Source organism: Camelus bactrianus, chromosome 28, assembly GCF_048773025.1.
Source record: "Camelus bactrianus isolate YW-2024 breed Bactrian camel chromosome 28, ASM4877302v1, whole genome shotgun sequence".
Taxonomy (NCBI): Eukaryota; Metazoa; Chordata; class Mammalia; order Artiodactyla; family Camelidae; genus Camelus; species Camelus bactrianus.
The window spans coordinates 9,134,866-9,162,671 of record NC_133566.1 but is presented as its reverse complement, the minus strand read 5'-3'; the positions used below and the strand labels follow the sequence as shown (position 1 = coordinate 9,162,671).

At 40.2% G+C, this 27,806-nt stretch overlaps 1 protein-coding gene across 5 annotated transcripts in view; it reads left to right on the top strand.

Moving 5' to 3' along the window:
• The window catches only part of LOC141575492 (ankyrin repeat domain-containing protein 26-like), a 48,668-nt gene extending 23,743 nt beyond the window's left edge, over positions 1–24,925 (top strand). For all 5 annotated transcript variants that reach the window (XM_074354799.1, XM_074354798.1, XM_074354797.1 and 2 more), the window contains 12 exons: positions 799–832; positions 1,112–1,253; positions 3,407–3,617; positions 4,786–4,969; positions 5,818–5,955; positions 7,395–7,907; positions 9,365–9,517; positions 15,846–16,211; positions 16,787–16,971; positions 18,561–18,774; positions 23,450–23,495; positions 24,649–24,925. In XM_074354799.1, the coding sequence (XP_074210900.1) occupies positions 799–832; positions 1,112–1,253; positions 3,407–3,617; positions 4,786–4,969; positions 5,818–5,955; positions 7,395–7,907; positions 9,365–9,517; positions 15,846–16,211; positions 16,787–16,971; positions 18,561–18,774; positions 23,450–23,495; positions 24,649–24,743 (2,281 nt within the window). In that variant the 3' untranslated portion in view covers positions 24,744–24,925. The remainder of the gene's footprint in view (positions 1–798; positions 833–1,111; positions 1,254–3,406; positions 3,618–4,785; positions 4,970–5,817; positions 5,956–7,394; positions 7,908–9,364; positions 9,518–15,845; positions 16,212–16,786; positions 16,972–18,560; positions 18,775–23,449; positions 23,496–24,648) is intronic.
• Positions 24,926–27,806: the final 2,881 nt, after the last annotated feature.

The window sequence follows — 27,806 nt, the reverse complement described above, 5'->3', positions numbered from 1 at the left end:
GCTATTGTAAATAGTGCTGCTATGAACATTGGGGTGCAGGTGTCATTTTGAAGTAGGGTTCCTTCTAGACATATGCCCCAGAAATTATTACTTATAATTATACCTAGACATAGAATAATAATAGAGATTCATTTACTACATTAGTTAAAAATGCTTAAAAGTAAATATTACTTTCTTAGCATACTGTGAAATGCAAGTATTGAAGCCCGATTGCCTGGGTTGGAATTCTGGGCAGACATAGGGGCTTCGACAAATGACTTAGCCTTTCTGTGCCTCATTTTCTTCCTGGGTAAAGTACCTGATGTATTACCTACCTCCCAGGATTGCTGTGAAGATTAAAATGTCTTTAAGACACGTAAAGTGCTGATAATAATGCACAGCAGTTGCACACTAAGTCCTCAAAAAAGCTGATGTCATGGTTATTAGAAAACGGTTTCTTTCGTATAAGGACTTAAGTAATACTTTCCAAATAGGTTTTATTGCCATGAAAGCCAGTTTTTATTGAAAAAGACAACAACAAGAAAATCCTGGTATATTTTTTCCTATCAAATAACACAAGTAATTTTATGTTCTTCCTTTTCCTTTCCTTGTCTGCTTGATTTAAATTTAATACTTTGTTAATAATATAATTGATATGCTTTCTTTGTCCTTTAATGTTACTGTTTCCATTTTTTGTTTAATCCCTTTTATTGAAAATTATCAATGCAAAGGTTTTATATAAAAAAATAGATTTACATACTTCTTGTATTTTCAATATTTAGTATTTGGCTTAAAAGAATTGCTTTTTTCTTTTTTCAGGTCTTCAAAGAAAATGTCTACTAAAACGGACAAGGTATAGTAAAATATTAATCAAAAATATTTTCCTGTAGTAAAAAAAATTTATAAAAGATAGAGTGGAAAAACAGAAAATCCTCCTTTGTTGTAGAGACATTTACTTAAAAATAATTTAGAAACATTATTGATAAAGTTAGCCTTCTGACGAAAATCAGTTGTTTGGAGAATTGTCTGTGTTTTTGCTCTCATAAAAAGATGGATATTTATCACCTCTGTACACTGAGCGTATTTTACAAGTATGTTGGAGACACTGTGAAGTAGCATTATTTATTTGTAGGTCACAGAGCAGGTGAATTCTGTGGATGACCTCGATGACTTAACTCTGGCACCGGAAACAGCTTCTGAGGATCACAAGTCGCTTTCCCCTAATTGTAAGAGTACCCTGAGGCTAATCGAACAACTTGGCCCGGAGAGTAAAGGTAGGACCCCCATATGACTACACAGCCTTTTTAAGTATCTCGTGGTAACCTTTGCACACCTAGTACTGCCCCAGGGAGCACAGCTCCGTTACAGTCCGCTGCGTCTCAGAAACCTGCTTTGTGTCAAAGCAGAAGCAGACGTGTTGTGCGCTGCCAGCCGGGGGCTGTGACCGTTCCCACTCCCTGTGCTTTCTGTTGACTCTGCTGCTCCTACGCCTTCACCCAAGGTCAGGGTATCACTGCTTCCCTCCTAGAACGCTGAAATCACCTCAGGATTTTCTTCTCCGCCGTTCCACCTCCTGGAACCTTGGTCTACGCCGCCAGCATGATTACTAGATAGTTTTTAAAATTCAGGTCTTTGTTAACCTCCTTGCCTAAAATCCAGCTCCTGCTTCTCGTAGCTCCATGGTTAAAGGCCACAGTCCCCTGGCTTCATCTTGTTTCCTTTTATTACCCTTCTTTCCACATGAATTTTAGAATCATCTTGTCAATGTGAAAAAAAAAAAGTCTGCTAGTGTCCTGGAAATGAGATGTAGATCATGTTGAATCTGTAGATTAATTTGGGGAGAATTGACTTCTTAACAAAATGGAATTTTTAACCCTGAACAAAGTTCATTTCTCCATTTATATAGGTCTTCCTTGATTTTCTCAGTAATATTTTAAGAGTTTTTAGTGTCTGGGTCTTTCCGTCTTTTATGTTTACCTGTATTTCTTATTTTTCAGTGCAGCTGTAAATAGTGTATTTTTACTTATTTGTTTGTTTCAAAATACTATATTTTAAATTTTAGTTTCTGATGATAGAAATATAGCTGATTTCTGTATACTGACTCTGTGCCCTCCAACCTGGCTGAACACATTTATTAGTTCTAGTAGCCTTTTTATGGATTCTCTCAGATTTTCTACGTAACCAAAGGTGGTCAAGATTTTTCTTCTTTAAACTACTGTCTTACTAAAGAGAGTTCACATTTAAGACTTGCAGCCAATAAATACATTCTCTGTCACAGCTAATCAGCTCTGTCAGTGTTGCAACAAGAGTAGCCATAGACAATGCACAAGTTAATGGACGTGGCTGTATTTCAGTAAAACTTTATTTACCAAAGCAAGCAACCCAGCCCACAGGTTGGAGTTAGCTGACTCGCATCATGTAATCGTATTCCCCGCTGATTAGCAGACACTTTTACCTCTTCATTTCCCATCTAGATGTCTTTTGGTCCTTTATTTTGCCTGATTGCACTGGCTCCAGTACAGTGCTGAATAGAAGGAGTAAGAGAAGCCATTCCTGTCCGGTTCCTCACCTTCTGGGAAAAGCGTTCCATTTTTCACCATTGTGTATGGTGTCAGCTGTAGGGTTAGCACGGATCTTTGTCATAGTGAAGACGTTCCCTTGGTTCCTAGTTTGCTGGAAGTTTTTATCAGGAATAGATGCTGAGGTTTGGCAAGTGCCTCTTTTTATCCGCTGACATGATCATATGGTTTCTTTTTTAGTTTGTTAATATGATGAATAACATTGATTTTTACGTGTTAAAACAGCCCTGCGTTCTTGGGATACACCCCACTTGGTCGTGATGAATTTTCCTGTATTGTTGGATTTAATTTGCTAATGTTTTGTTTAGAATTTTTACCTCCATTTTCATGACATTAGTTTTCTTTCTTGTAATACCTTTGTCTGGTTTTGGATTCAGGGTAATGTTAGTTTTATAGAATGAGGACATAGTTCTTCCTCTTCGTTTTTCGAGGAGACTTTGTGTGGAATTGGTATTAAATTTTCCTAAAATATATGGTAGAATTCACCAGTGTAACCATTGGGACTGGAATTTTCTTTGTCGTAAGGTCTTTAAATAGGACTTTTGTTTTGGTTTTTAAGATATAGGGCTTTTTAGCTTATTTGTTCTTTCTTAATTGAGCTTTTGTAATTTCTCTCTTTCAAGGAATTTTACCCACTTCATCTGAATTGTCAAATTTATTTGCATAATGTTCATAATATTATTTTGTCATTCTTTTAATATCTGCAGAGCTTAGAAGAATTCCATGTTATAGATGCTCAATATCCATTTGTTCAATATATGGATGAATGAATGTGAAAATGCACAGTCCTTTATACACAAAAATTATTCATATATTTTGTTTCTATGTTTGTTTTCTTCCTAATGCAGATTCTGATAGGTTATTGAAAATTCAGGATCCAGTTCATTCATTCAGATCAATAGAACTGAAAGAATCTGACTGTGCACTACTTACAGGAAAAATTAAAGAAATGGAAAATAAGGTGAACTGGCTACAAGCAGAGCTGTTGAAAACAAGAGAAGCAAAATCACAGTTAAAACTTCAAAATGTGGAGTGGGAACGACAGCTCTGCAGCATGAGGTACTGAATTTCTTGGTTTTAAAGAAATATTTGAACTCTATGTTTACTTTAATACTGTAGGTATGTAGGAAAAGTCTTAAAATTGCTAACTTACCTTTTGGGATTTTACAGGGGAGAGAATTTCATTAATATTGTGGAATATGAGACTCTTGGAAATAACAGCTATATATATATACACACACACTCATTCTATATTTCTTTAAAAAAATCTTTGGTCCTTATCTCTCAATTGTCCTCCAGAAAGTTTATGTTACTTTACATTCCCACTTGCAGAATTATGAAATGACCATTTTTCTCAAGGCAGAAACTTTAAAAAAATTTATGCAGTTTGACTCTTAACATATGAATGGATGGACTAAAAAGTAAAGTGGAAAGTGATTACTGGTTAGTTTATTCAGCATCTCTCTCATACAGAGATAAGACCAGTTCAAAGGTGTATGCTGAAAGCACGGGTTACTCTTTATTTCTTAATTACTTAATAGGGATCCTGCCTTGTACCAAAAGGGATTTAAAAATGATTTACTAAAATAAATAATATTCAACAAGGTAAGTTCAAAGTGCTGCAAAAGAAGAAACATAAAGTGTAGGGCATCAGGGAGTAGACTCCCCAGCCTCGCCTTGGATTATGCTAATTAGTGGGTCAGTGTTCTGGAAAAGACATCTGCGGATGTTACCTTCCCCTGGAGATCATGTAGGAGTCCCTGTAATATCTCATGAAGTTGAAATTTTATTTCTCATGAAATTATAAACCTGTTTCTAAATAGCAACTTCTCTTTTAATTAATGACTAAATTCTCTGTCCTAATGAAGGAGTAATTTATGACTATGTGGGGGGGAAAGGGTAATTTTCAATTCAAACCTTACTGAAGAATTGCAAATTTTCTTTCCTACACTATTGACCAGAGTTACTCTTGACTGAAACTCAGTAGCATTATGTCTTTTCATTGCTACTTTTCAAATATATATATATATATATACATATATATAGTCTATCTTTATGAAGAGATTGAAGTGAGGAATTTAAAATGTGAGACTTAAAAATGAAAAAAAAAATTGAGAACATAGAAATTCCATTGGGGTAATAAATCAGCTTGTGAAGAACCAGATCATAAAATGAACTTTTTATTTTCTAACAAAATAAATTTTAAGGTAAGCATATTTCACTGCAGATTAACATTAGAACAAGAAACAAAGAAGAAGAAAAATGCTTATATATTATATGAAAACACTAAGGATGACTTAAAAAGAAAAGAGAAAGAATGCAATGAGCAAGTTTCCGCGAACCAAGAACTTGAAAGCACTGCCCGGGCACTAGAATGCAAACGGAAGAGCATAAGGAATAAACCAAACCAGGTAAATTAGTCTTAGGTGAAAATTGCGTATCTCTAACACTGTTTCATCAATATTATTTATAATATTCTTTTGAATTTATCTGTATTTTCATTTAAAACAAATAAAAGTTATCTCATCCTAAACATGAACTATGACATTTAGAGCTTAACTTACTAATTTCTTGATGTTCTTGGCATCTAATAGATGCTCTGTGTCTTTTCTGAATGAAGGAATGGAAGTTAAATTGAGCTTAATCATTAACATAAGGATTGACGGTTTTGGTCCATTCAACAGAGTAACAAGTCTATTTCAAATCCATGTGTTAATTCTGGCTTTTTGAAGTTAAAATCCAGGCTGAATTGCCTTGAGACTGTGATGGAATTGGTTAAATGCCTTATAAAGAAATTTTCTTTCACTGGGATTTCAAAATTTGTAGATACCGACAGGAATATGCAGAATAGATAAACAAGATTTTACTGTATAGCACAGGGAAATATATACAAGATCTTGTGGTAGCTCACAACAAAAAAAAAAGTCACAATGAATATATATATGTTCATGTACAACTGAAAAATTGTGCTCTCCACTGGAATTTGACACATTGTAAAATGACTATAACTCAATTTAAAAAGTGTTAAAAAATTTTTTCTTTCTTGATACTGCATCCCTTGTGTTTTTGCTCTGTGATAAATTTAGCTGTCATATATATTAGAATTTGAGTTATTTATGTGCAGTAAAGATCCCTGTGCTTAAAAAGGCTACTTCTTTTTAACAGTTTAAAAATTTTTTTGTTTAAGATTCCCCTCCTAAGCTGTTTTTGACTTTTTTTCATGGTATAAAACCCCAAACCTAATGAAATATGTCTCCAGGTTTTAGAAGAGCAAAATGATGCTCAGAGACAACTTTCTCGAGAGCAGAATGCCAGAGTAATACAAGATGAAATCCTGGCCCATCATCTTTCCCAACAAAAGGAGGCAGAAAAGACTAACAAGAAAATGAATGCTGAGGTATTTTCTTTAGTCATCTTCAAACACGTGTGTGTATGAATTTGTATACTTACGTAGTTTAAAAACCAATACTATAGGTATAGAAAGTATAGAGGGTTTTAAAAGCCTATATATGTAAATATATTTTCTGGGGGTTTCATTTCTGGTTCATTGGATAAAGCAATATTTTAAATTCAAATCCATTTGCCTGCAACAGTGACATAGTGACATTCACAATGGCCTCATCCGAGGAGAGGCTGTTCATATTTCCTATAGGAATTGATGAACTTTCCATGATCTCAAAACTGTTGCTACTAACAGCAGGCATTCTAGTTTCTGGCAGTGATCTTACTCCTTTGATAGATGAATGGAGAGGTTACTTTATCATTTCCACTGATGGTAAGGAGGAAAAAGTATAGCCGGTTCAGAAACCATAGTCTGGGTGTCGTTCTCCTACGTGTGATAAAAAGTAATGCTCTGCTCCATGTGGTATGCGATTTCAGTACAAGGAGCTTTTGAATATAGTGACATACCATAATCTATACTTAGTGATAATTTATTGATCAGTATTTTATTTTTAATAAAACAGTTCACTGTATTTCCCTGCTACTTCGCATCCATTACTGTTATAAACACCATGAAGAAGAAATAAAAATTATTGCAGAAGCAAATAGTCTCCTGATTTTCTAAGAAGAGCTCTGTAAATTTGAGCTTCTTTACCTTTAGTGTATTCACCATTAGGGAAGTAGAAGGCTTCTCTTGTGTTTATATATTTGTCTTAGAGAAGTAGTGTTGGTTTGGTGTAAGAGTCAGAGTCAGAAGACTTGGGGGAAACCCTGCAGCTTGCTTGTGTTTTTAACCCTTTATTCCAGAATTGTCACAGCTAACTGAGTTAACTGATGTTTGTAGACGTGCTTAGTACAGTGCTTAGATTTATCACTTATCCGTAGATGTAATTCTTATAACTCGCTCTAAAAATGTTAGAAAGGGAGAATATTTATGGAGTATTCTCAGGAAAAATTTTTTTAGGAAATTTAACCTGTCCAAATATATACAGAGCTAAGGCTCTTACTTTGGGGGCAGCTGTAAAGGTTAGATGTCAGATACAATTTTTAAGTGTAGTCAGATTTATTCATTGTTTATTTTAAGCCTTTTGGGTTTGTTGTATTTCAGAGAAAGAAAGGCCTTCCCAGTTCTGAGCTTCTTAAACATCCTTTTGTGGTTTCTTTTTTACTTTCATGGACTCACTGTCTTTAATTAAATTTTTGAACTTTTGGGGATTTCTGCTTGTTTAAAGTTTGAGATTTGTATCCACCTTAAGTTCTTCCAGTTGGATACCCAGATATTGCAAACTTTTTGTTGTATAAACTTAGAGATTAGTCTTTCACTTCAAAGGAAATTATGATATGTCAGTTTATTGAGTACAGTTCAGAGTAAGAGATAAGGGGTTTCACTTACAGGACACAAAGGATTTTGAGCTGTCTGACCCAGAAGATAACAGCGAGGTGCTTCCTCAGCAACTTCCTGAAGCTGAACGTCAATTCCGTGGCCAAGAAATTGAGCTCCATCCCAGGAGAGATGCTCTTAGACCAGCGACGTTGGTATTTGAATGTGTGCATAGAGACCGAGGCCAAGCCCAGCGTTCAGACAAGGAAACTGAATCCTTGTCTCAGAGCAAACAAGGGGAAGGCAACAGATACATTGGAAAGCAGGCGTTCTTGGAGGAGAGAGTATGTGAACTAGAAAGCGAAAACGTGTTGCTTCGACAGCAACTGGAAGCTGCTCAAAGTGGGGCCAAAAGTAAAAAGACGATACTTAATATCCCAGCGCCGTTTCTGGATCACCTGGGAAAACTTGAAGCCATGAGCAGACGAGTTCTGATGCTGGAGGAAGGAAACAAGGAGTTAATCGATGAATCCAGATGTTTAAAGGACAGACTGTATCAGTATGTAACTGACAGAGCAGAAATGGAAGTAAGTACCCAGAAAGGGAACTGACTTTCAGACTTCCTCAAAGAAAGTTCAAAGTAGTATCCGATGAAAGCTGAGTGTTGAAACTAGTTGAATATAAAAAATGTGTGGGCTGTAAATATGTACATTGTAAAGCAGCCTAAAAGCATGCCTTGTATCCAGCAAACAAAAGTTAGGCCTGAGAGGTGCTTTACTTTGAGTAAAGATGCCGTGTCACCTGAAATTCTAAGAGATTAAGCTGTAAGTTGTTGACAGATACAGGCAGGTCTTAGTAATTTCCTCTTATACTGCCCAAATCATTTTAATCTTCCTGTCACCACATTTTAGTGTCGTGATGAAGCAGATAAATGAAATGCTCAGACCTAAAATGAGTATTTTGAAATTAAGATTCAGTTGGGTGAACAAAAAAAGTAAAAGAAAAAAAAGAGAGAGAAAAGATTCAATTGTGTGGATTACCTTGACAGTCAAATCCAGATTTCCCAGATGAACTGATGTGTAAACACTGTATCTTGCAGTACTTTTCATTCAGTAGCTTTTCATATATTTTTAGTTGATATAATTTTATTTGTATTCATGTCAACTGGAATTAAATTGAAATATTTCCATCTCAAATTATGTATTGTTACGACCTCGCCACTCCTTAAAGGCATCTACTTTTCATTCAGCCATAATTTGAGACAAATGTAAATTTTAGCAAAACTGTTTGACTTAGTCTCCCCTGTTCTATTTATAATTTACTTTGAACATTTTTTTAAATAGTCTGCTCACAATTCTCACTTCAAGGCTCAGTTACTGTCATTTGGATGTAAGTTTGTCCAGTACAGAGGAACTGGAGCGCTCTGTGATGTACGAGTTTGGCATTGGGGTCCCATTTTCAGACTGAGGAGGAGCAGCTAAGAGTCCTTAGTGGCAGGAAGGGAGTGAGTGGGAGGGGTGGGGGGAGCTGTAGGAGCTGCAGTCCAGGAGGCAGGGGAGGCCAGGTTGTCGCGGGTCCCCAGAGGCCATTGGAATAACCTCATTTTTATTGTGAGATAGGAGTCTGTTGGAAGGATTTAAACACCAGATTGAACATGTGAAGGACTCTGAACTTAGCCTCTAATGAGAAAAAGAGGGAGAGTGTTCCACAGTGTGGAACTTACCACCACTCATCCCACCCACACGCCCATTTCTGTTTGAGACTTCAGTGGGGGTAAAGCTTGGCCACTTCCTGGGAGGGGCAGGGAATGGCTGGTGGGGCTGCATCCATTGTCTAAGTTAACTTACTGTCAGTAAGGCAGGAGGGTCATGCCTTCTGTGTCTTTAATGAAATTTAGTAAACAGGAATGTGTGCCTGTGAGGAAAAGAAGGTGAATTGATGTCTGTGGGGATAGTTCTCAAAGTCCATATGTTGGAGTTATATATTATTAATGTAACTTAATGATAAGGTGACTTAAAAATCAGTAACAGAGTTCTCTCTTTAGGCCTGTATGAGACAGCTTCAGCAAGAGCTGACTGACACCCGAAAGAAAGTGTCCATGTTGGAAGCTTCCCTGGAGGTGACAGCACATCATCACACTAACTCAGAAAATGAGACACAGGACTCAGAGAGGAGGTCACATCAAGCTGCGAACCCAGTACGTGTGAAATCTAGCACGTCAGCCGTGAGTGCAGCGCAGAGCATTGCAGGACACTAGCTTCTCAGGGACAGCTTTCTTTTGTATCTTCATTATAATTACACTTTTATTATCTTTATAATGCACTTGTTTCTTAAACTTTGACTTTCATTCTGCCATTTCTTTATATATTTTTTCTTATGATATTTACCCTTAGAGAAGTTGAAAATTACACACCTTTCCCCACAGAAGTTAACTTTTTTTCCCTACTAAACAGTATTTTTTAGTGATCTCTCACCACGAGGCAAGCTAGATAAAATCAGAGGATAATGTTTCATGGCATGTTCCAGAAAATTGTCATAACGCATCTTCACTTTTGTGAATGGATATAGAATCTGTGTGTATTTACTTCATGGATTTCAGAATACCTTGTGCAGAAAGGTCATTATACTAACCAGTTGAAGTTAGACATTGCCTTCATTTTCTCTTCGTTTTAGACATGTTGTCAAAGCATGGAGGAGTTCAGATCATGAATGTACACCCAAAATAGACAATTAAGAAAATTGTCTAGATCCTGCCTTTGGATTTTTTTTAACTTTATTGAGATATAATTCACATATTATAGGGGGGATTGCATAACTCAAGTGGTAGAGTGCATGCTTAGCGTACACAAGGTCCTGAGTTCGATCCCCTGTACCTCCTCTAAAAATAAAGAAGTAAAACCTGATTACTTTCCTGCACCAAAAAAAAAAAAAAATCACGTATCATATAAGTCACCCATTTAGGATGCATAGTTAGTATCTCCTAGTATATCCAGAGATGTGCAGCTGTCACCACAGTCAATTTTAGAACATTCCCATCACCCTAAAAAGAAAGCCTGCATCCCTTGGCCATCACCCCCAGCCCGCCATCCCCCTCAGCCCCCGGCAGCCACCAGGCTGACTTCTGTCTCTATAGATGTGCCTGTTCTGGGTGTTTCCCATGGATGGAATCACATGCTGTGTGGTCCTTCATGATTAGCTTTTTTCATTTGACAAAACGTCTTCAAGGTTCATCCATGTTACAGCGCTTGTCAGTATTTCCATTTCTGTTTATTGTCGAACACTACTCGGTTGTGGGGCTGAACCGTTTATCTATTTATCAGTTGATGGACCTTTGGGTTGCCTCTGCTTTTTGCCTATTGTTAATAATGCTGCGAACATTTCTGTCCAAGTTTTGATGTAAGCATGTTTTCATTTCTTTGGGGAATAGACTTAAGAATGGAAATGCTGTCATATGGGTCATACGGTAACTGTGTTTAACCTTTTGAGGAACTGCCATACTGTTTCCCAGGGTGGCTGCACCATTTAACATTTTTATCCACAGTGTGTAATTCTCCCAGTTTCTATGCATCCCTGTCAACACTGGTGATTAGCTCTCCTGGTGGGTGTGAACTGGCATCTCATTGTGTTTTGATTTGCATTTTTCTGATGACTGAGAATGTTGGGGATCTTTCCATGCGCTTATCCATTTGTGTATCTTCTTTGAAGGCCTGTCCAGGTTTTTGCTCATTTTAAAATTGGATTGTCTTTTTATGATCGAATTGTAAGAGTTCTTTTTGTATCCTGGGTGCAAGTCTGATCAGATGTAGGATTTTCGAGTATTTCCTCCTATTCAGGAGATTGCCTTCTTACCTTCTTGATGGTGTCTTTTGAAGACTAGAAGTTTTTAATACTGATGGAGTTCAGTTAATCTATTTCTGTCTTTTACTGTCCTACCTAAGAAACAAGTGCCAGATCCAGTCATGAAGACACACACCTGTGTTTTCTTCTAAGAATTTTGTAGTTTCAGCTCTTTCATTTTGAGTTAATTTTGTATGTATTGTATGAGGTAGAGGTCGAATTTTGTTCTTTGGCTTGTGGATATCCAGTTGTCCCAGTACCATTTGTTAAAAAGACTATTATTGTCTCATTCAGTTATTTGACACTCGTATTGAAAGTCAAATGACCGTAAATGTGAGGGTTTCTTTTAGATTCTCAGTGGTGATGCCTTGATCTATGTCTGTCCTATGCCGGTACCAAGTCAGATGTTTTGAGAACTCTTTCCGAGTCATCTTGCATAGTACCAGTTGTTTTACATAATAACAAAAAGTCAGTGTCATGGGGTATCTGTAACTACTTCTGTGGAGATCTGCTGCTTCCTGAAGGGGCCTGTGGCCAGCTTATGCCTTGCTGACTCTGACATGACTCTGTGACAGAAAGTAGGCTTGCAAAGATAAAGTCCATCCCTCGCCCCCATTCAGACCTTTAGTTTCTCACCCTTGCCTCCCACTTCACTCCAGTTTCCATCAAATCATGGTCACAGGATCTGCTCACTCAGTCTGCAATATACTTCATTATGTTGCACTCATTATAATTCATAGACTCATCCATAGGTTTCACTATCTAGAGGCAAAAGATTAAGCCTGGAAAAGATTAATTCAACTTTCCTCTTTGGAAGCCTCTCTAATCCATCATCTTGCGGTTCACGATCAAGTCCTCTTTTGGCTTGGTTCTTGTGTGTAACACTGGTGCCGATCTTGTTCTTGGTGTAGATCCTGCACTCTCAGCTCCCTGTGTCTACCTCCTTTTACTTAAAAAGAGAGATGCCTAGCTGTAATCTATAGCTGAATGCATAATTAATGAAATAAGTATTTCATCCCATCCAAGGAAAATTTTTCAAGAGTACAGCTGTTAAAAATTAGATAATATTCAATCAGTTTATCAGAAACAGATAACAGACTAGTAGTTTGAATTTCAAAAGTACAAAGCCACTCTGTGTGATACGGAGAAGCATTGTGCTACAACATGAAGCTGAGACAGTCCTACCTTCCCTTACCAACCAGCTTTGAAGTCAGGTAAAGGAAAAATTGTATTTAATTTAAATACTGCCAAAGGACACTATACTTACGGTTCCATAATATTTTATTTTCTCTCTGAGGAAAGGAAAATGAAGAGTGAGTGCTAGATTAATAAATTCTCAAAGCTGCCTGTCTCTTAGAAGTTCAGTTAATTGAAATGAGGTAAAAAGTCTGATTTTGGTAAACTGACTGTTTCTAGTTATTTTTCAGTTATTAGACTTCAAATCCTATGTCTCCTTGCTTACCAGTCTTCCTTACCCTCAAAGTTGAGGGGAAATTGTGAAATACATGTCAATTTGTAAGAAACTGTGATTGGGGGGAACTCTGAAGTACCTTCCTTCTCACTAGTTCTGAGGTCTTTCTTTCAGCTACCTGCTGCTTCTCATCAGCACTTTGTCATTAGTAAGTTAATCTCAACGTTTGTTATATTCCAGTTTATGGGAAACCAATTTCTACTATATTCAAGTTACATTTCTTACTATCGTTTTTCATCCACTTTTCTGTTCATCTGTTTTTGCCTAACAAACTCCCCAAAGTTCAGTGGCTTAAGTAAGCATTTATTTTGTTCACAACCTACACTTAGGAAAAGTGTGGTGAAGACAGCTGGCCTCTATTCCTCTCAGCTTCAGGTGGGGCAGCTCGAAGGCGGGGGGCTGGAATCGCATGCAGTTTCATCCATTGATGTCTGATGGTTGATGTTGGCGGTGGACTGTGGCTTTGGTGGGGCGGGCAGGTGGACCACCTCCCCTGGAACACCTAAGCTGTCTCTGTGGCCTGAGCTTGCCCTCGTGAGACTGGGTTCCAGGGTTAAGAGCGAGGCAGAAGCTGAACTGCCTTTTCAAACCTGCCCTGCAGTTCACTCGGTGCCCCTTTCACCGTTTTCTGTTCTTTACGAGGAGGGCACTTAAGGTTGGCCCGCATTCTACCTTTTTTATGGAATTAACTTTGAAAATTTATGGAGACATTCAAAAACCAGCATAATCTGCTCACTAGCCACAATGTTTTCTTATTGCTTCCATACGAGAAATCCGTTTACCCCACTCAGTCCCTGAGCAGGTCTCGGTCGCTGTGGTGGTAGGCTCAGGCTCCAGTCCAAGGTCTTACTTTCCCATCTTCACCGGATTCAGGTGGGGTGAGGTTCCTGGGCATGGTTTCTGGAGTGCAGCCCCTTGAGTGCACTCCTCTCAGTGCTGAGGCTCGAGGATAAGGAGACACGGGTTATTCGCCACCACACACCCAACATTCTGCTAAACTGCTAAGGACTCCCTCACTCACAGATACAAGATGGGAGGCACACTGGTCCGTAGCAGTTCTGAAATGCAGCCTGATGCTGGCTCTTTGATTAGGACTTAGTCCTAACCCTGGGAAGGGTTCTCCTTCGCTGCCCTCTCTGAGCTCTTTGTTCTGTCCCTTTCATGAGCAGTGACCTGTGTTTGCAGCTGAGTAGTTCTCTCAAGCCAGCTTCCTCCTTGTAGACCTTCTAAGAAAAACCCAAAGGCCTCTTCCTGTTTTGCACTGTCTTTGTCTCTTTCAGTCCAAGCTAGCAAGCAGTGTTTTTGCTACCACAGTTCTCTTTAAAACTTTTGAGTTTCCTGTGAATTTTATTGGGGTTCATGCCATTGGAAAAGCTACTCTCATGTCTTTTTGAGATAAACTTCACCTTGGGCTTCCTGTGAAGCTGTTGTGGGACCATGCCTTTGAAATTCTTATGCTTTTAAGATCTTTAAAGGAATTTGAGGCGGCACCTTAAATCTTTCCAAGGTCTTAACAAAGTCTTGGCTTCATCTTTAGATTGTTTTCCTGGCAGCAGCCTAGATTTGATCTTAGCCCGGAAGCCATTTCTCTGCTTACCCATTATGTGACAGTTGGGCATGTGGAGATGCTTTAAATGGGATACAGATATTTGAACCCAGTGAATCCTGGTTCCTTTATATTTAATAATCTTTTTGTTTGTTTTAGCTTATCTCTCATTAATTTTACTTTCAGCTGTTTGGTAGCGAGTCCCGTTTCCTCCGGTTTCAGTGTCATTTTCTTCCCTGGCCTAGAAGCCGTCACTCTCAGCCCTTCAAGAGCCCTCAGGCTTCCACTAACAGTCTCGGGGACACTTTGGATTTTCACTCTTACTCTTCTCTACATCTGTTCAGGTTTCACCTACCTCCAGGTTCAAAGGCATCCCCACATTTTGGGTTCTTTTTTAATGGCTGTGCCCCATTTTTAATATCAGTGTCTGTGCCAGTTATTTATTGCTAATAACTTATATAATAAACTGCCTCAAAACCTGGTGACTCAAAACAGCATCTGCTTGGTTCACAAATCTGTGTTTAGACAAGGCTCAGTGGAGCCAGCTCATTTCTTCTCCACTTGGCATCAAGCGGGCACTAGAATAATCTAAAGGCTTGTTCATGCTCATATCTGGAAGTTGGAGCTGGCTTTGGTTAAGGACATTCCCTGGGGTCATCAGCTGGGACAGCTGCGTGTACAGGGACTCAGTAGGTGGCCTGGGCTTCACAACGTGGTGACTGGGTTCTAAGGGTGAGCGTCCCTACAGAGTGAAAGTCAGAAGCTATGTAGTCTTAGAAATCACACAGCAGTGCCCCCACATTCTGTCCCCTAGAAACCAGTTGACTGAGGCCAGTACATAGTTCAGGGGAGGGAATTTCACAGGGGAAGTGTCAGAGATGTTTTACAACCACCAACTCCGCCTGCCTTGTCTTACCAAATAATCCTTCTATCTGAAGGAAAGTAGTTCTTCCCAAGTCAGTGTCACTGAAATTCCAGCAAATTTTTTTTGTTTATTTTTGTGTATGTTCTCTTGTTTTGTGGAGAGCCACAAAGGATTACAAGAATTAAGGCTGTTTTGTTTGTTTGTTTTAGAAAAATGTATGGATCACCTTACTAAACCACTACACTAGGAGATGGATTTCTCCTTAACTCTGCAAATCATTCATTGCTGCTTGGAATGCAATTCAAACAAGCATAAAATATTTGTGGTTCAGAGAAAGGCTTATGGCATGAGAACCCATATTTGTAAGATGTATTAATTGCAGTCGTTTTTTCAAAGGCTTGTTTTGGGAGGCATTTATTAATTCAGCCCTAAGTAACTCAATATGATCTCCCTAAAACTTTAAAAATCATGGAGAGTTAAGACTTGGGGGAGGAAGGGGTAAGAGATTTTCTACTAAGAGGTGCCTTGTGTCATTTTATGTAGGAAAGACATGAACCAATTACAGAGAAGAGTGTGAAATCAAGTACAAATGTATAACAAAGATGATGACAGTAAACAGTATTGTTTTGTGACTCTTGGTGGTTTGAACTTTTTTCTTGATTTTCTGAGTAATTTGAGTTTCTCCATTCCACAAGGCAGATACCATTTTATTGTAACTGAATTTATTTCAACCTTTGATGCTGGGTTAGAGTTAGGCTGTTCTCAGTCTGCTAACCTCATTACCAAACAATTTTATCTTCATGCAGAATGCTGATCTTCCAGCAGAAGTGAAATCTACATCTTCAGTACTTCTCCATCTGAGTGCAGAAACTCAACTTTTTCTAAAGGAGTTACTATCTACGAAAGAATTGCAAAAGAAATCTGACACGCTAGAGGAGGAGAAAAAGAAGTTGGAAGAAGAAGTAGTGCACCTCAGGCATCACCTAAAAGTGAACACAGTGGAACGCAGTCCAGTGGAGCAGTACAAACGGGAGACTGAGGAGCGAGCAAGACGGGATGTAGTAGAAAAACTGAAAGAACTCAGTCAAGTCATGCGGTACAAACAGGAGACTGAAAAGCAAGCAAGACAGGATATTGCAGAAAAATTGGAAGAAATCAGCCAGTTCTTACAGGTGAAGCATTGATCTGTAACATGCTCTAAGTCACTTCGCTGAGAATTACAGTTCTGATGTGTACATTTTATGTGTTTCCTCTACTTCCCAGATATCAGTTTGTTTTGTAGATTTCTGGAAGGAGGGCCGCATTTGTTACTCCCTTTAAATTCAGTTTCCATCATTACTATCACTAAATTTATCTTTCAGAACATCTCTCACTAGAGAATCACTTTTAAGACCAATTGGTGTAAATCAAGATGACTAGGAGGAAAAGAATATATTGTGATTCAAATACTGTACCACACTCTTGGATTACTCTTAGGTTGTATTGTTCAATTTTTAAAAGTTTAGATTGATCCTATTATTCTTTGAACTATCACATTACATGAGTAGTAATATGAGTGATTCAACTTTAATTTCATAATTCAGATTTAATTCACTTGACATTGATGATAGGTATTTTAATGTTCAGCGCTTTTTTCACACTTAAAATTGCTCTCTGAATCATTGACTCAAAACTAAAGGGAAGAAATATAGTGTAATTACTCAGGTTATAATTATTTTTAAAATTGTGTCCTTTTAATTCTCTGTAGGCACAAGCAGTTTCTCAAGAAATCTTAAGAGAGTATAAACGTGCTTCAGTAGGTCAAGTGGAACACAAAGTTAAAGGTCTGGAGCCTGAACTGAAAAGTGCTAATGAAAAAGAATTGGAAAAATACAGGCAGCTGTACCTGGCAGAGCTAGAAAATAGAATGTCATTGGAAAGTCAACTAAACTTGTAAGTCAAAACGTAGAATTATAGGAAATAACTTAGGTCACTAATTTGCCTCTAAGGCATCATTCTTGTTGAGCCAGGTTCCTGAGGTGAGTAGCAAGTGAGAGCTGACTAGATAGATAGTGTGATTTTGGAAAATGTTAGTAAATGAACTCCCCTTTAAGATGTCAGTCCAGGGCAGTTTGCATCTCGCTGCCTTTTGTTGCTTTTACATGACTTTATGTTTTATATTTGCATATATTTAACCTGATCTAGTCTTTAAGCTAGGGGTTTTGCAAACTTTGTAATTTAGACAGCCATATTATCACAAAATTTCTAGCTGAAATTCCCATAAATAGAAATGTTAATGAGTTTAGAATTAACTGTATTTTGGAAGAGTACAACTTAAGCCCAAGGGGCCCCATTCTGGTGTTTGGTGAATTTACTTTCTTGATTGTGATATTTGGTGTCACCGCTCGTGGGCACTGAGATGAAGTGCTGTATCCTTCTAAGTTTGTCTCCGCTACGTCAAGGCATGCTTGGGAAACAGGGAAATTAACATCGGGGTGAAGGGTAGTATAGTGGTTCACAAAGTGGCTAAAAAGAATATGGTGGCCTGCCCGAGGGGGTGTGTGGTTGACAGAAAGGGCAGGTCCCAACTCCGGTGACTGAGTAACAGTGTTACAAGCTACATGTCTCCCTGCTATCCAAAAGTAGAGTGTTCCTATGAAAGCTGTCGGTGTAAAGCAAAGGGGCAGTTACCTTAGGACACATCTTGCTGGTGGATGCATGAAATAAATATGCATAAAGCACAGGCGCTCACAGACACAGTCCAAAGCGGTGGCGGCGTGATGCCGGGATACTGAGTGTGGTTCTGGGGAAGGAGCTCGGTGGGGCCTCTCGCTGGTCGGGGTGCTCGTTGCCCCTCTGATGGCTCGGGCTAAAACAAGCACCCAGTGCTATTCTGGCTTTTTGCTTTTTTTTTTTATAAAAGTGAAAATCCACTTGAGGTTTTTTTTGGTTATGGAAAACAGGTGCTGATGTAGACCCCTGGTAAAAGCAAAGTAACAAAGTGAGCTTTGGGACATTGGGGGACACTTGAAATTGCCCCTGGCACTGTCGTAGTACTTTCCCACCATCGACTCTGCCGCCTGGTGCCCCCCAGAGGTGGTGGCTCTAAACTGTTCCTCAGTGCCGCATGCTTAATGTCTCCCAGGTAGTGAGTGAAATGTGTATATAAGAGGGAGTGAAAGCAAATGCTTGAAAATGGCTTTAAGGGATTGTGTAGTTTTTATTTCTAAACTGGTTTCCTGAGGGTGAACATGTCTAGATGCAGCCAGTGCAGAAGGCAGCGGGGATCCTCTGGGGGGGCGTCTCCATCTCTGACTCTCCCCACTTTGAAGTACTTGTTAGTTAAGGGCCCCCCAGGCATATACGTCCTTCTTTAGGACAGTTTTAAACTGTAATTGTTTACAGTAGGTCTGCGCTGATGTATTTTTGGTGTCAAAACAGTTTAATGGGAGAATCTGTTTACTATTATAGCAACTTTAGAAATACATATCACTTAGGAAGAAAATGAAACGAATGAAATCTGTGCTTTGCGATCCTCGCAGGGCTAATGAGAGGCTGGCAGCAGTGAGCACTGAGCTTCAGCTGGAGCAGCAGCACCAGAGCTCCCTCCTCGGCTCTGTTCCTGCATGGCCTGTTGACGGACCGCCTTCTGATGAAAGTTCTAGTACTAGCCTGGAGCCCAAAAGGAGTCTTACTCGAAGAAGGAACTTCAGGAATTTTTCAGATCCTTCAACTAGCATGAGCGATCTGTTCAGGGTTAGTTATATTATCTTTTTTCCCTTGGGTTTCAGATTTCTGATACAATTCTTGTTTTTAATTTGATGAAATTCTGAGTTGTTTATTTGACTTCTGCACACTAAGTAAAAGCCATAATTAATTGTGCTAATAAAGAAAGGAGACAGAAATTTTATTTTTAAAGTCCCTGGACTTGTAATTTTCAGGAGACACCTGTCATTAACTTTATTCAATAAATGCAACTAACCTGACAAATTTTAGATTTCTTAAAAAGCTCCACTTTAAATTCTATTTTAGAAGTTAAGTATTATTGCCTAATAACTAGAGATACACTTTCCAATGTTTGGCTTAGTTTCTGATTGATTTCGGTTTGGCATTAGTTCATAGTCATTTTCAAGTTTTGTTACACCCCAGTTTTTCTACCCCTAAGCATAAGTAAATAATTGGCATTGAGATACTTAACCACATACAGATGTTTTTTATTTAAAGTAATCCAAGATGAATTCTTTTTATGAATTCAATAAATTTGTAACACTAAAAACATTAAGTTCTGTTTTTAAGTTTAAAACTTTTATCATTTTCTTCTGTAAGAGTACATCCTTAATTGCTATTTTACTTATAGCAGTTATTTTAATTGTTATAAAATGTCTTACTGAGCAATTGTAGAATATTTCTAAATACGTAGTCAAGTAAAGCAAATATTTAAATTTTTAAAATGAAGTTCACTTATGTCTCTGTCTTTCCCTCACCTGTTAGGAATACCGAGGTGGCAATGATAGGGAGTCTTTAAATTACAAGTAGTTTTCATTGTGTATCGTTGTTAAAATAGCCATTTAAATCGGTGCGCGTTGGTTTATGGTTTGATGGTGTTTTCATGATCTTCCTGATGCAGAGAAGGGTAGCACGGGCCCTTGTTAAGTGAGGTCTCAACCTGTTTCTTCTCACTTGGCTCATGTCGTAATAAATCAAAGAAGAAAAAAGCTCAGGTTTCGTAGACAGTGTTGTGGGTAAATTGAGTCTAAGTGCTTCAGAGTCATGAAACCAGACTGCGTGGTGTTAAAAAAAAATGCATGGCTAACACTTCTGTCAGCGGCTAAGCATGATGCAAACTCGAAATGTTTTCATTAGTTGTCACCAAAAAGTCGACAGTGGGTCACTTTACAGGATGATGGTGGAAGAGTGTGAGTGCAAAAGCAATGCAGGAGAAGACTCCTGAGGACAGTTTTTTCATTTGATGTTTTTGGAGGAAAGAGGTGTCTATTTTTCAGTACTTCTAGGTACACTGGAAAATGATTTATTTTAAACTCAGTGTTGTAGTTCCAAGGTACATGTAGTTCTTCTGTGGGGCCGTGGGGCCGAATCATGCTAGGTTTGGCAGGGAGGTTAACAAGCCCCGCTCTGTCTGGGTGCAGAGACACGGCTTCCTCAGCACTACCGGGCACCTCACAGGAGCTATTGTACAGTTACTGTTTACAGATTTCTTAGTCAGACTTAGAGAAAGAAGATGCCTTCTGGAATTGCTAGGGATGTAGTTATTTCTGCTGGGAAAACATAAAGTAATGCTATGAGAGGTGTGAACATACTGTTTAAAATGACGAAGGGATGGGTTTTTGCATGGGGATTAACAAAAGAACAGACTTGCAGAGCTTTTCAGCTATGGTTCTAGAAAGCAAAATGTTAAAAATGGCATTGGGATTGACTTTAACATTCTCCTTTATTTGCAAGGTTTTAACATTTTGGACTGTTACTAACTGTGAAGTTCCAGCTTACTCTGCATTTTTTTCTAACTTGACAGAACTGTTGCTCTAAGTCTGTGATTTCAGTCGTGCTGGTTGTCGAAGCAAGTTTTTTCCAGCTCATAACACTTGGGTTTATTGCCTCTCTTACTGCTGCATGAAGTACAGCCTTGTCCCTTGATATCGTTGTAGTGGTAACAGATGGACCCGGTATCTGTTTTGCTAATTTTTACCCTCAGATTTCACATTCTAGTTTATTTCTGGGATGTTTTGTCCTACATGTCAGAAGCAATTTTACAGTTTTACTCAATTGTGTTATTTAATTATATTACTATAAAATACAAAAAGTTAAAATTAGCCTGAGCAGATACATCACTGTTAGATTTTCTTGCACATAGAATTGTTTTCTGAGAACTGAAAACTTAAAAATGGATTCCAGACAATATTATAACAGGCAAAATTTCTGTTTTAAAGATTTTTTATGTTCAAGAGTTTTTAAGTATTGGTGTGCCTAACATGAAGCATGGCCACAATAGTTAATAAATGTCCTTCAAATCTATTTTAAATTGGAAGACTAAATTTTACACTGATTTTGGACTTTTGGTGCATTACTGATACTTTCAAACTTTTCTAATGATTTATTTTAAGTAATTTTTAAACTTCTCAAACGTCCATTCAGTTTAGCAGCCCTTTTTCTTAATGGGACTATACCAGTGCACCAGAGCTAAAACGATTAATATTCCTAAGACTTTAACTTTTTACATGACACAGCACTGCGTCTCAGCAGAATCTGGTCACATTTCTTTTAAAAGTAGGCTTCCAAGGCAGGGCACGTCCACTCTGAATTTTAATTCGAATCAAACTATCACATTAGTTAAGCTCACTTCTCATAAGGCGGAGATAGAGTTCAGTAACCTTGTTTCTGGTGTCAGTTCTCTGCTCTGTGGAATCCCTCCTGCCCTCATTTCATTTTGTCTGAATGGACAAATGAGGAAGCGTGTTATCTTTTGAAAGACAATCACTCAACTTCTTCCAGTTCTTTTTCTTTCATTCACTTTTTTCTCTGTACTTAATTTTTTAGCTCCTTGATCAACAAATTCTTTCTCATTTCTTTTCTCTGCAGCAAAATACATGTATTTAATAGTTACAAACTGACAAGTGTCATTTCCTTCATACATTAACCTATTTACAACAGGATAATGAATCAAAGTGGTTAAATGACTTGATTTTATTACATTTCTGGAATTGTACTTATTTTTATAACATTTAAAATAAGAATGATACCAAATTTTAACTTAAAGTTATCAATAATCTGAAAATATATTCACTTTGGAAATGAACGTCTGTGTATATGTGTGCAGCCAGTGTGTTGTTATCTAATTGATCTCGGAAAGAGAGGGCAGCATTATCTTCCAGCCTGTGACCTCAGTTTTGACCTCAATCCTGCAGTGTCCCCAGTGGGACCTTCCATTTCTATGGGACATAGACTGCAAACTGCCAGTTATGAGAGAATCCTCCTAATTAAAAACCATTAGAGTTGAAACTGGCTGATACATTGTCTTCCTGTGTATGATTTTCTCACCTTTCTGTGTTTTTGTTAAATGGAAAAGTTTAAGTAAAACTGCAGGTGCCTTCTCCTTATTAACGTTGGACTTCAGCCCACTTCCACCATCTGGACATGGGGGTCCTCACCTAGAAATAAACATAAGGGTCTCAGAAGTACCTACTTAGGAAAATAGCTTTGCAGAGGAAAAGGTAGTAATCTTACATTCAACTCATGTAAAAGTGTGATCTACATTAATGTTTATATGAAATTATTTCGGTAAAGGCTTCTCCCTTCATCTGTTAGGCGTTTTTCATTTCACAGGACCCGCCTGGCACTGTTGTCACGTTGTTGATGGCATAACGCCTCTCCAGAATGCTCTTGTCAGACAGTTATGGAAGACAGTCCCTGAAAATACTGGCAAATGGTAGTCCAAAATCTTGTCTTTGCACCTAACATTTACAAAGGCCTCAGCTCTCGTGTCGCTGTTATCACCACAGTGTTTATTATGTTCATGTACTATTTTAGACCCTGTTTAGTGAGCGGGTGACTTTTATAAGATTTTAAAAGAACACTCTAGATGGGGACACTTGTAGTTTGAAATGTCCCCACACATTTCATAACTAAATACGTAACTAATTAAGTCGAGTTTCAAAAAGTTGGCCCTAATTTCTAGAATGGAAACAAATTTACAGTTAAAGAATTATGTATTGTTTTCCTTGTTTCTGACTCTAGGAAGTTGTGAATCAGAAACCAACTTTGAAAACTGGCACTAGCCTCTCCTTTTCTTTTCTTCAAGCAGATTTTCTGATATAAGTATTTTAGTCATGTACAGAGAGCAAAATACATTTGTTTAACTTGTTTGCCAGTAGAATTTTCACTTGACATTATAACAGAACCCTTTTTTCATTTTATGCATCTACGATTCTGTGCTAAAAACATTAGCATAGAACAGACCTTAAAATTTTAGTTTTCTAAAAGTGCAGGAATGGAAAGCTCACTTTAAGGAAAAATCCATTAACGTTAAAAAAACTAAACTTTTATAAAGGGCAGTTTTTCTGAGAGCTGCAAAGTAATGCATTCAGTGTAGAACATGACTTGAATTGTTTAAACATTTGTGCTAATAAGATCAGGCATCGCCCTCTGAGATTATGTGTATCCAACAGGGCAGTGTTTACTGTGCTTTCCATCAGGGGAATCTAAATAACCTTACAGATATATGTTCTCTATTATCTAAAATGAAAGTAAGTAGGAATTTATTTTATTCCTGTGATTGTTTTTCTATTTAAGCAACCCCCAAGTTAGGTCAAGTCTCAAAGTATTATTTAAAAGCCACATTTCATAAGCTAGCTGTCATTCCTATGATAGTGTTTCTTGTTTAACTTAAACATTAAAAATCATATTTGACTTATTTCAGATGCGGAAGAAGTTGGAGAATAATATAGCTAGAGAATTAAAAGAAGGTATGTTGCCAACATTTCTGAATTAAATTTAGACATTGATTTCCGATCTACACTGTAAACAGTAAATGGCACCTGTTTCTATTGTTTGAATAACATACTATGTTAAATTTTTTCCTTACACATAGCTAATGAAAACTGTCAAAGCTTAATTTCATTCATAATGATAAATACACTGATTCCTCATTTATTCCTCGTGATCCATAGCTTTAAAAAAATCTCAAGAAGTCTGTGTTCTATGTTTTTGGCTGTGCCCTTCCTCTCCTGTTGTCCCTGTGGGCCTGTCACCTGTGCACAGACCTGTTCTCAGAAAGCATGGAGGTCATCAGCTTCTCGAGTTTCTGGTAGTGACTGAGGCAAAAAACCCAGACTCAAGCAATCACAGTTCATGTACCTGTCCCCTGGTGGATGACAATTAATTTCCTGTCATTCACTTTGTCACTGGTTAACATTTTGCCCTCAGGAAAAATTCCAAATTCCTTAGCTTGGAAGAAAAACACCCACATCGATTTGGCTCTTGCCAAAGTCTTCAGCCATATCTCTTTACTCCCCTGCTCTGCCCCTGTGCTCCAGCGGCTGGTCAGACTGCGCCCAGCTCCGCGGGCGCCCTTCCTGCCTCTGCTTTGTGTTTGCTCCTTGCCTCTCCCTCCCACACTTTTTCCTCCTCCTTCAGGTATCTGCTTACACATCACGGCCACCAAAGAGGGGACAATATTGACACAAAGCTGGACGTCCCTTCTGAGTGTTCCAACTCTGCCCTCTTTTATACCTGTCATGGCATTTATGTCTCTGTACCGAAACTGCCTGTTCATCTGTTTCTCCAGTTTACGGTACAAGATCTTTCAGGGTGGACTCTGTCATCTTCATCTTGTGGTTCCAGTGCTTGTCACAGTGCCTTAGCACATGGTTGCTGAGTAAATGAATGAAGAGTGAGAAAACCAGGCGCTCTGATCCTTAGCCACAGGAGCAGTTAATTCAACATGCAGCCCTGGGCAAAGTCTAGAGTAGTAATCTTGGGTTTTGTGTTGTAATCGTATATAGGTATTTTTCATTCTTCTTAAAACTTAGAAAAGTCTCAGCTTTTCTTAAAAAATAAACTGACATTTAGTTACCTATGAAGTATTTTAAGAATCTAATTCTTTCACTTTCTTTCCAGCTGCTATTGAACTTGAATCTAAGTCCTACAGACTCTCTTGTAGGCTTAATGGACAAGTCAAGTCTAAGTCAAGATCTGGTTTCGAAAGCACGTGAAGAACATGTGGAGATGATGAAGAAAAAGTGTCTGATCTACAAGATGAAAAGTAAACATTTACCTGCTGGGCTGTTTGCCTCACATTTTTGTTACTTCCCGTCAAGATATTGACACTGTTTATTAAAGGAAAATATTTTATATTATATGTGCATGATTAAAATTGATGTAGTATTCTAAACCACATTTGTCTGCATCTGATTAACTTTTAAGCAGAGGGAATAAAACCCAGCACTTTGGAGCTTTTGGCAGGACCAGGAGAGGGCAGGCCCAGGTGTGTGCAGACCCAGAAACGGGCAGGCCCAGCTGAGGGCAGGCTAAGGAGAGGGCAGATCGGGATAGTGAAGGCCAACGTGAGGGCAGGCCTAGGTGCGGGCAGGCCCAGGAGAGGGCTGGACAAGGAGAGGGCAGGCCCAGGAGAGGGCAGGCCTAGGTGAGGGAAGGCTCAGGAGAGGGCAGGACCATGTGAAGGCAAGTCCAGGAAAGGGCAGGCCCAGGATAAGGCAGGACTACGTGAGGCAGGGGCTGAGGTGGGCAGTCAGCATGGGCCCTGCAGGGCCTTGTACTGGGTGGTTCCTGCCATTTCTTCCCCAAGTCCTGGGGTCGCAGGTCTGCCTGGGGCTGTTGGGCTTCAGGCCGTCCACCAGGCTGAAGGCTCGTGTAGTGCTGTTGAGTGTCTGTGAGTGTTTAATTGTGGTGAGTGTGTCTTGAGGTGCGTGTGTGTGTATCTGAGCGTGTGGGGGGTTTCTGGGTCTATCTGAGCCTGTTACGATCTCTTCCTAAGCCTAAGATCCTCAGAGAAGTTGTCTCACAAATGCACCCACAAGACAGGGCCAAGCCGTTTCCCCGCGCAGCGTCTGCAGGCGATGCCCCGCCCTTCGTGTGACATCAGGGCACCACCCCCGCTGACCCGGGATGTGCCCCAGAGGTGGTGCCCATTCTTGGGAGGGGATGCTCAGTTAAGCTCAGCTCCCTTCTGCTTCCAGAAGCAGCAGTGACTTGGCTCACATTCAACAGCAAGTCCAAATCGCCTCATTCTGGAGGTCATGTGGCCAGGCTTCCTGGGGCCAGCGTGTGACTCAGCTCGAGAAGACTGGGGTGCACCCCGCCCATCACAGCCCTCGGGGCCGGCCACATCGCGCCATTGCCCACACTGCAGGCCCGCTGGCCCAGCAGGTGGGTTCTGTCCCCCAGCTGCCTGGCCCGGCCTCCTCGGGGCGGCTGGTAGCTTTAGTGGAAGCACAAGCTGGAGAGGGGGCGGTTACAGTCGGGGAGGGGTCACGAGCAGGGTCTTGTCAACGTCATCCTGGTCTTGCCCACCCATGTCACCCAGCTTGGCCCCTCTGGGCAGGCTGGGCGCCTTCCTGTTACCTCACAGCCCTTGGGCAGGAGCCAGCGGCCTGTCTGCACAGGACGCCATGCTTGCCCTGCTGGGTCTGTCCCGCCTCTTGTGGCTTCTGTGCTATCCGTTCGCCGCTGTGTGGCATTGGCCAAGTTCCCCAACCTCTCTGTGCCTATTTCTTCATCTGTAAAATGGGTATGATTGGAGGATCAAGCAAGATGCCCAGGACTTGTCAAATGCCCAGCACAGGGCCCAGCGTGGGCTCTTCCTCCCCAGAGACAGGCTGGTTTGTGCACCTCTTCAGAGGGATCCCGGGGGGATGAGGAGGGGTGACTGGCTGTGGCAGGTGTCCATCTCACAGAGGAAGCTTTTGGGGAGAGCTCTCTCCACATCCTGAATTTTCTTCCTTCTGTGCATTAGCAAGTTGGCACAGAATAGCCAGTGCTTTGTAGACCCTCGTGATAAAGGTTCTGAACTTAAATTGTGGGCTTTGGGGCAGCAATTGAGCAGTCCCTGGGATTCAAGGATAAGGCCCACCTGGTGAGTGGTCAGCCTGACGTGGACAGTTGAGGATTCAGCAGTCTGGAAACAGCGGAGAAACAGATGACAGGGAGGAAAGGGGTGTGGACACAGCGGGTGGACACTCAGTGCCCCGGCTCAGGTTGTCACCACGACCGCCTGCTCTCACCCCTGTGGCTGCGCAGCCTGGAGTCTGATCTTGCCAAATAAAGTTTTTGTTGCTCAAAGATCTTTCTCAGGCAGTTCCAGAAACAGGGTCCCAAGCTGTGGGGACCCAGCCCTGCAGGGCCCACCATTCAGGCTCACAGCTCCAGGCTCTGACCAGTGAGCTGGCAGCCTGGGGAAGACGTTCACACTAGGTAACTGCGCTCAGAGGCTGTACTTTACCATCTGAATGTCTTAAAAAGAAAGCCACCCATCCCAATATTTACCATAGGGTGAAGTCCATGACCAGGCAGGGCAGCGGAGACAAGCAGGGCCTGGGCCCATGAGACACAAAGGGACAGAGGCCGAGCTGGGAGGCATCGGGCAAGAGTAGGTGATATTTAGACACTTCAATCCCATGAAGCTCCCTGTCTGCTCACTGTTTAATCACAGGCCTGAAAAGCCCTTTCTCGGCTCTAAAATATGAAAACAAAGCTGCTTTTGGATTTGGGAGCTACTGTCTAGGGACACCTCACAGGTGTTTGGGGGATTTCCTGGGAAATGTGTGCTCCCCAACATGCCTCCTCTGCAGCCAAGGTTCCTTCTCCTCTCCCCCCAACCACGCCACCCCAGGACCCCACCAAGCCAGGAGGCAGAGAGGCCCTGACTCAGGCGGAGCCCTGCTGACCCATCTCCTCCACTGCCTTCCCACCGAGCCGGCCCAGATGTCCGGAGCAATGCCTGAGATGAGCTGGACACCCCGCACCGACCGCCACGGCCACATGCCTCAGGCCGGGGGCTCAGGGAGTAGGTCCAGCCCAGTGTAGATCCCTGGGGAGGTGCCCCGCCCAGGGAGTGAGGGTGGGGAGTTCACTGGACTTGCTCAGCACTTGCTGGCCTGGTTCACGCATCCCTTTAGGGACCTTTTAGTCACCTCTGAGCCAAGTTTTTCTCAAGCTGCACATTCAAAGCTGACTTAGGCTCATGAGGAAATGATTTGCCTGTCGACTCATAATTTGGTAATTTCATAGATCCAGTGTCTCCTTTCTCTCTCTCTCTC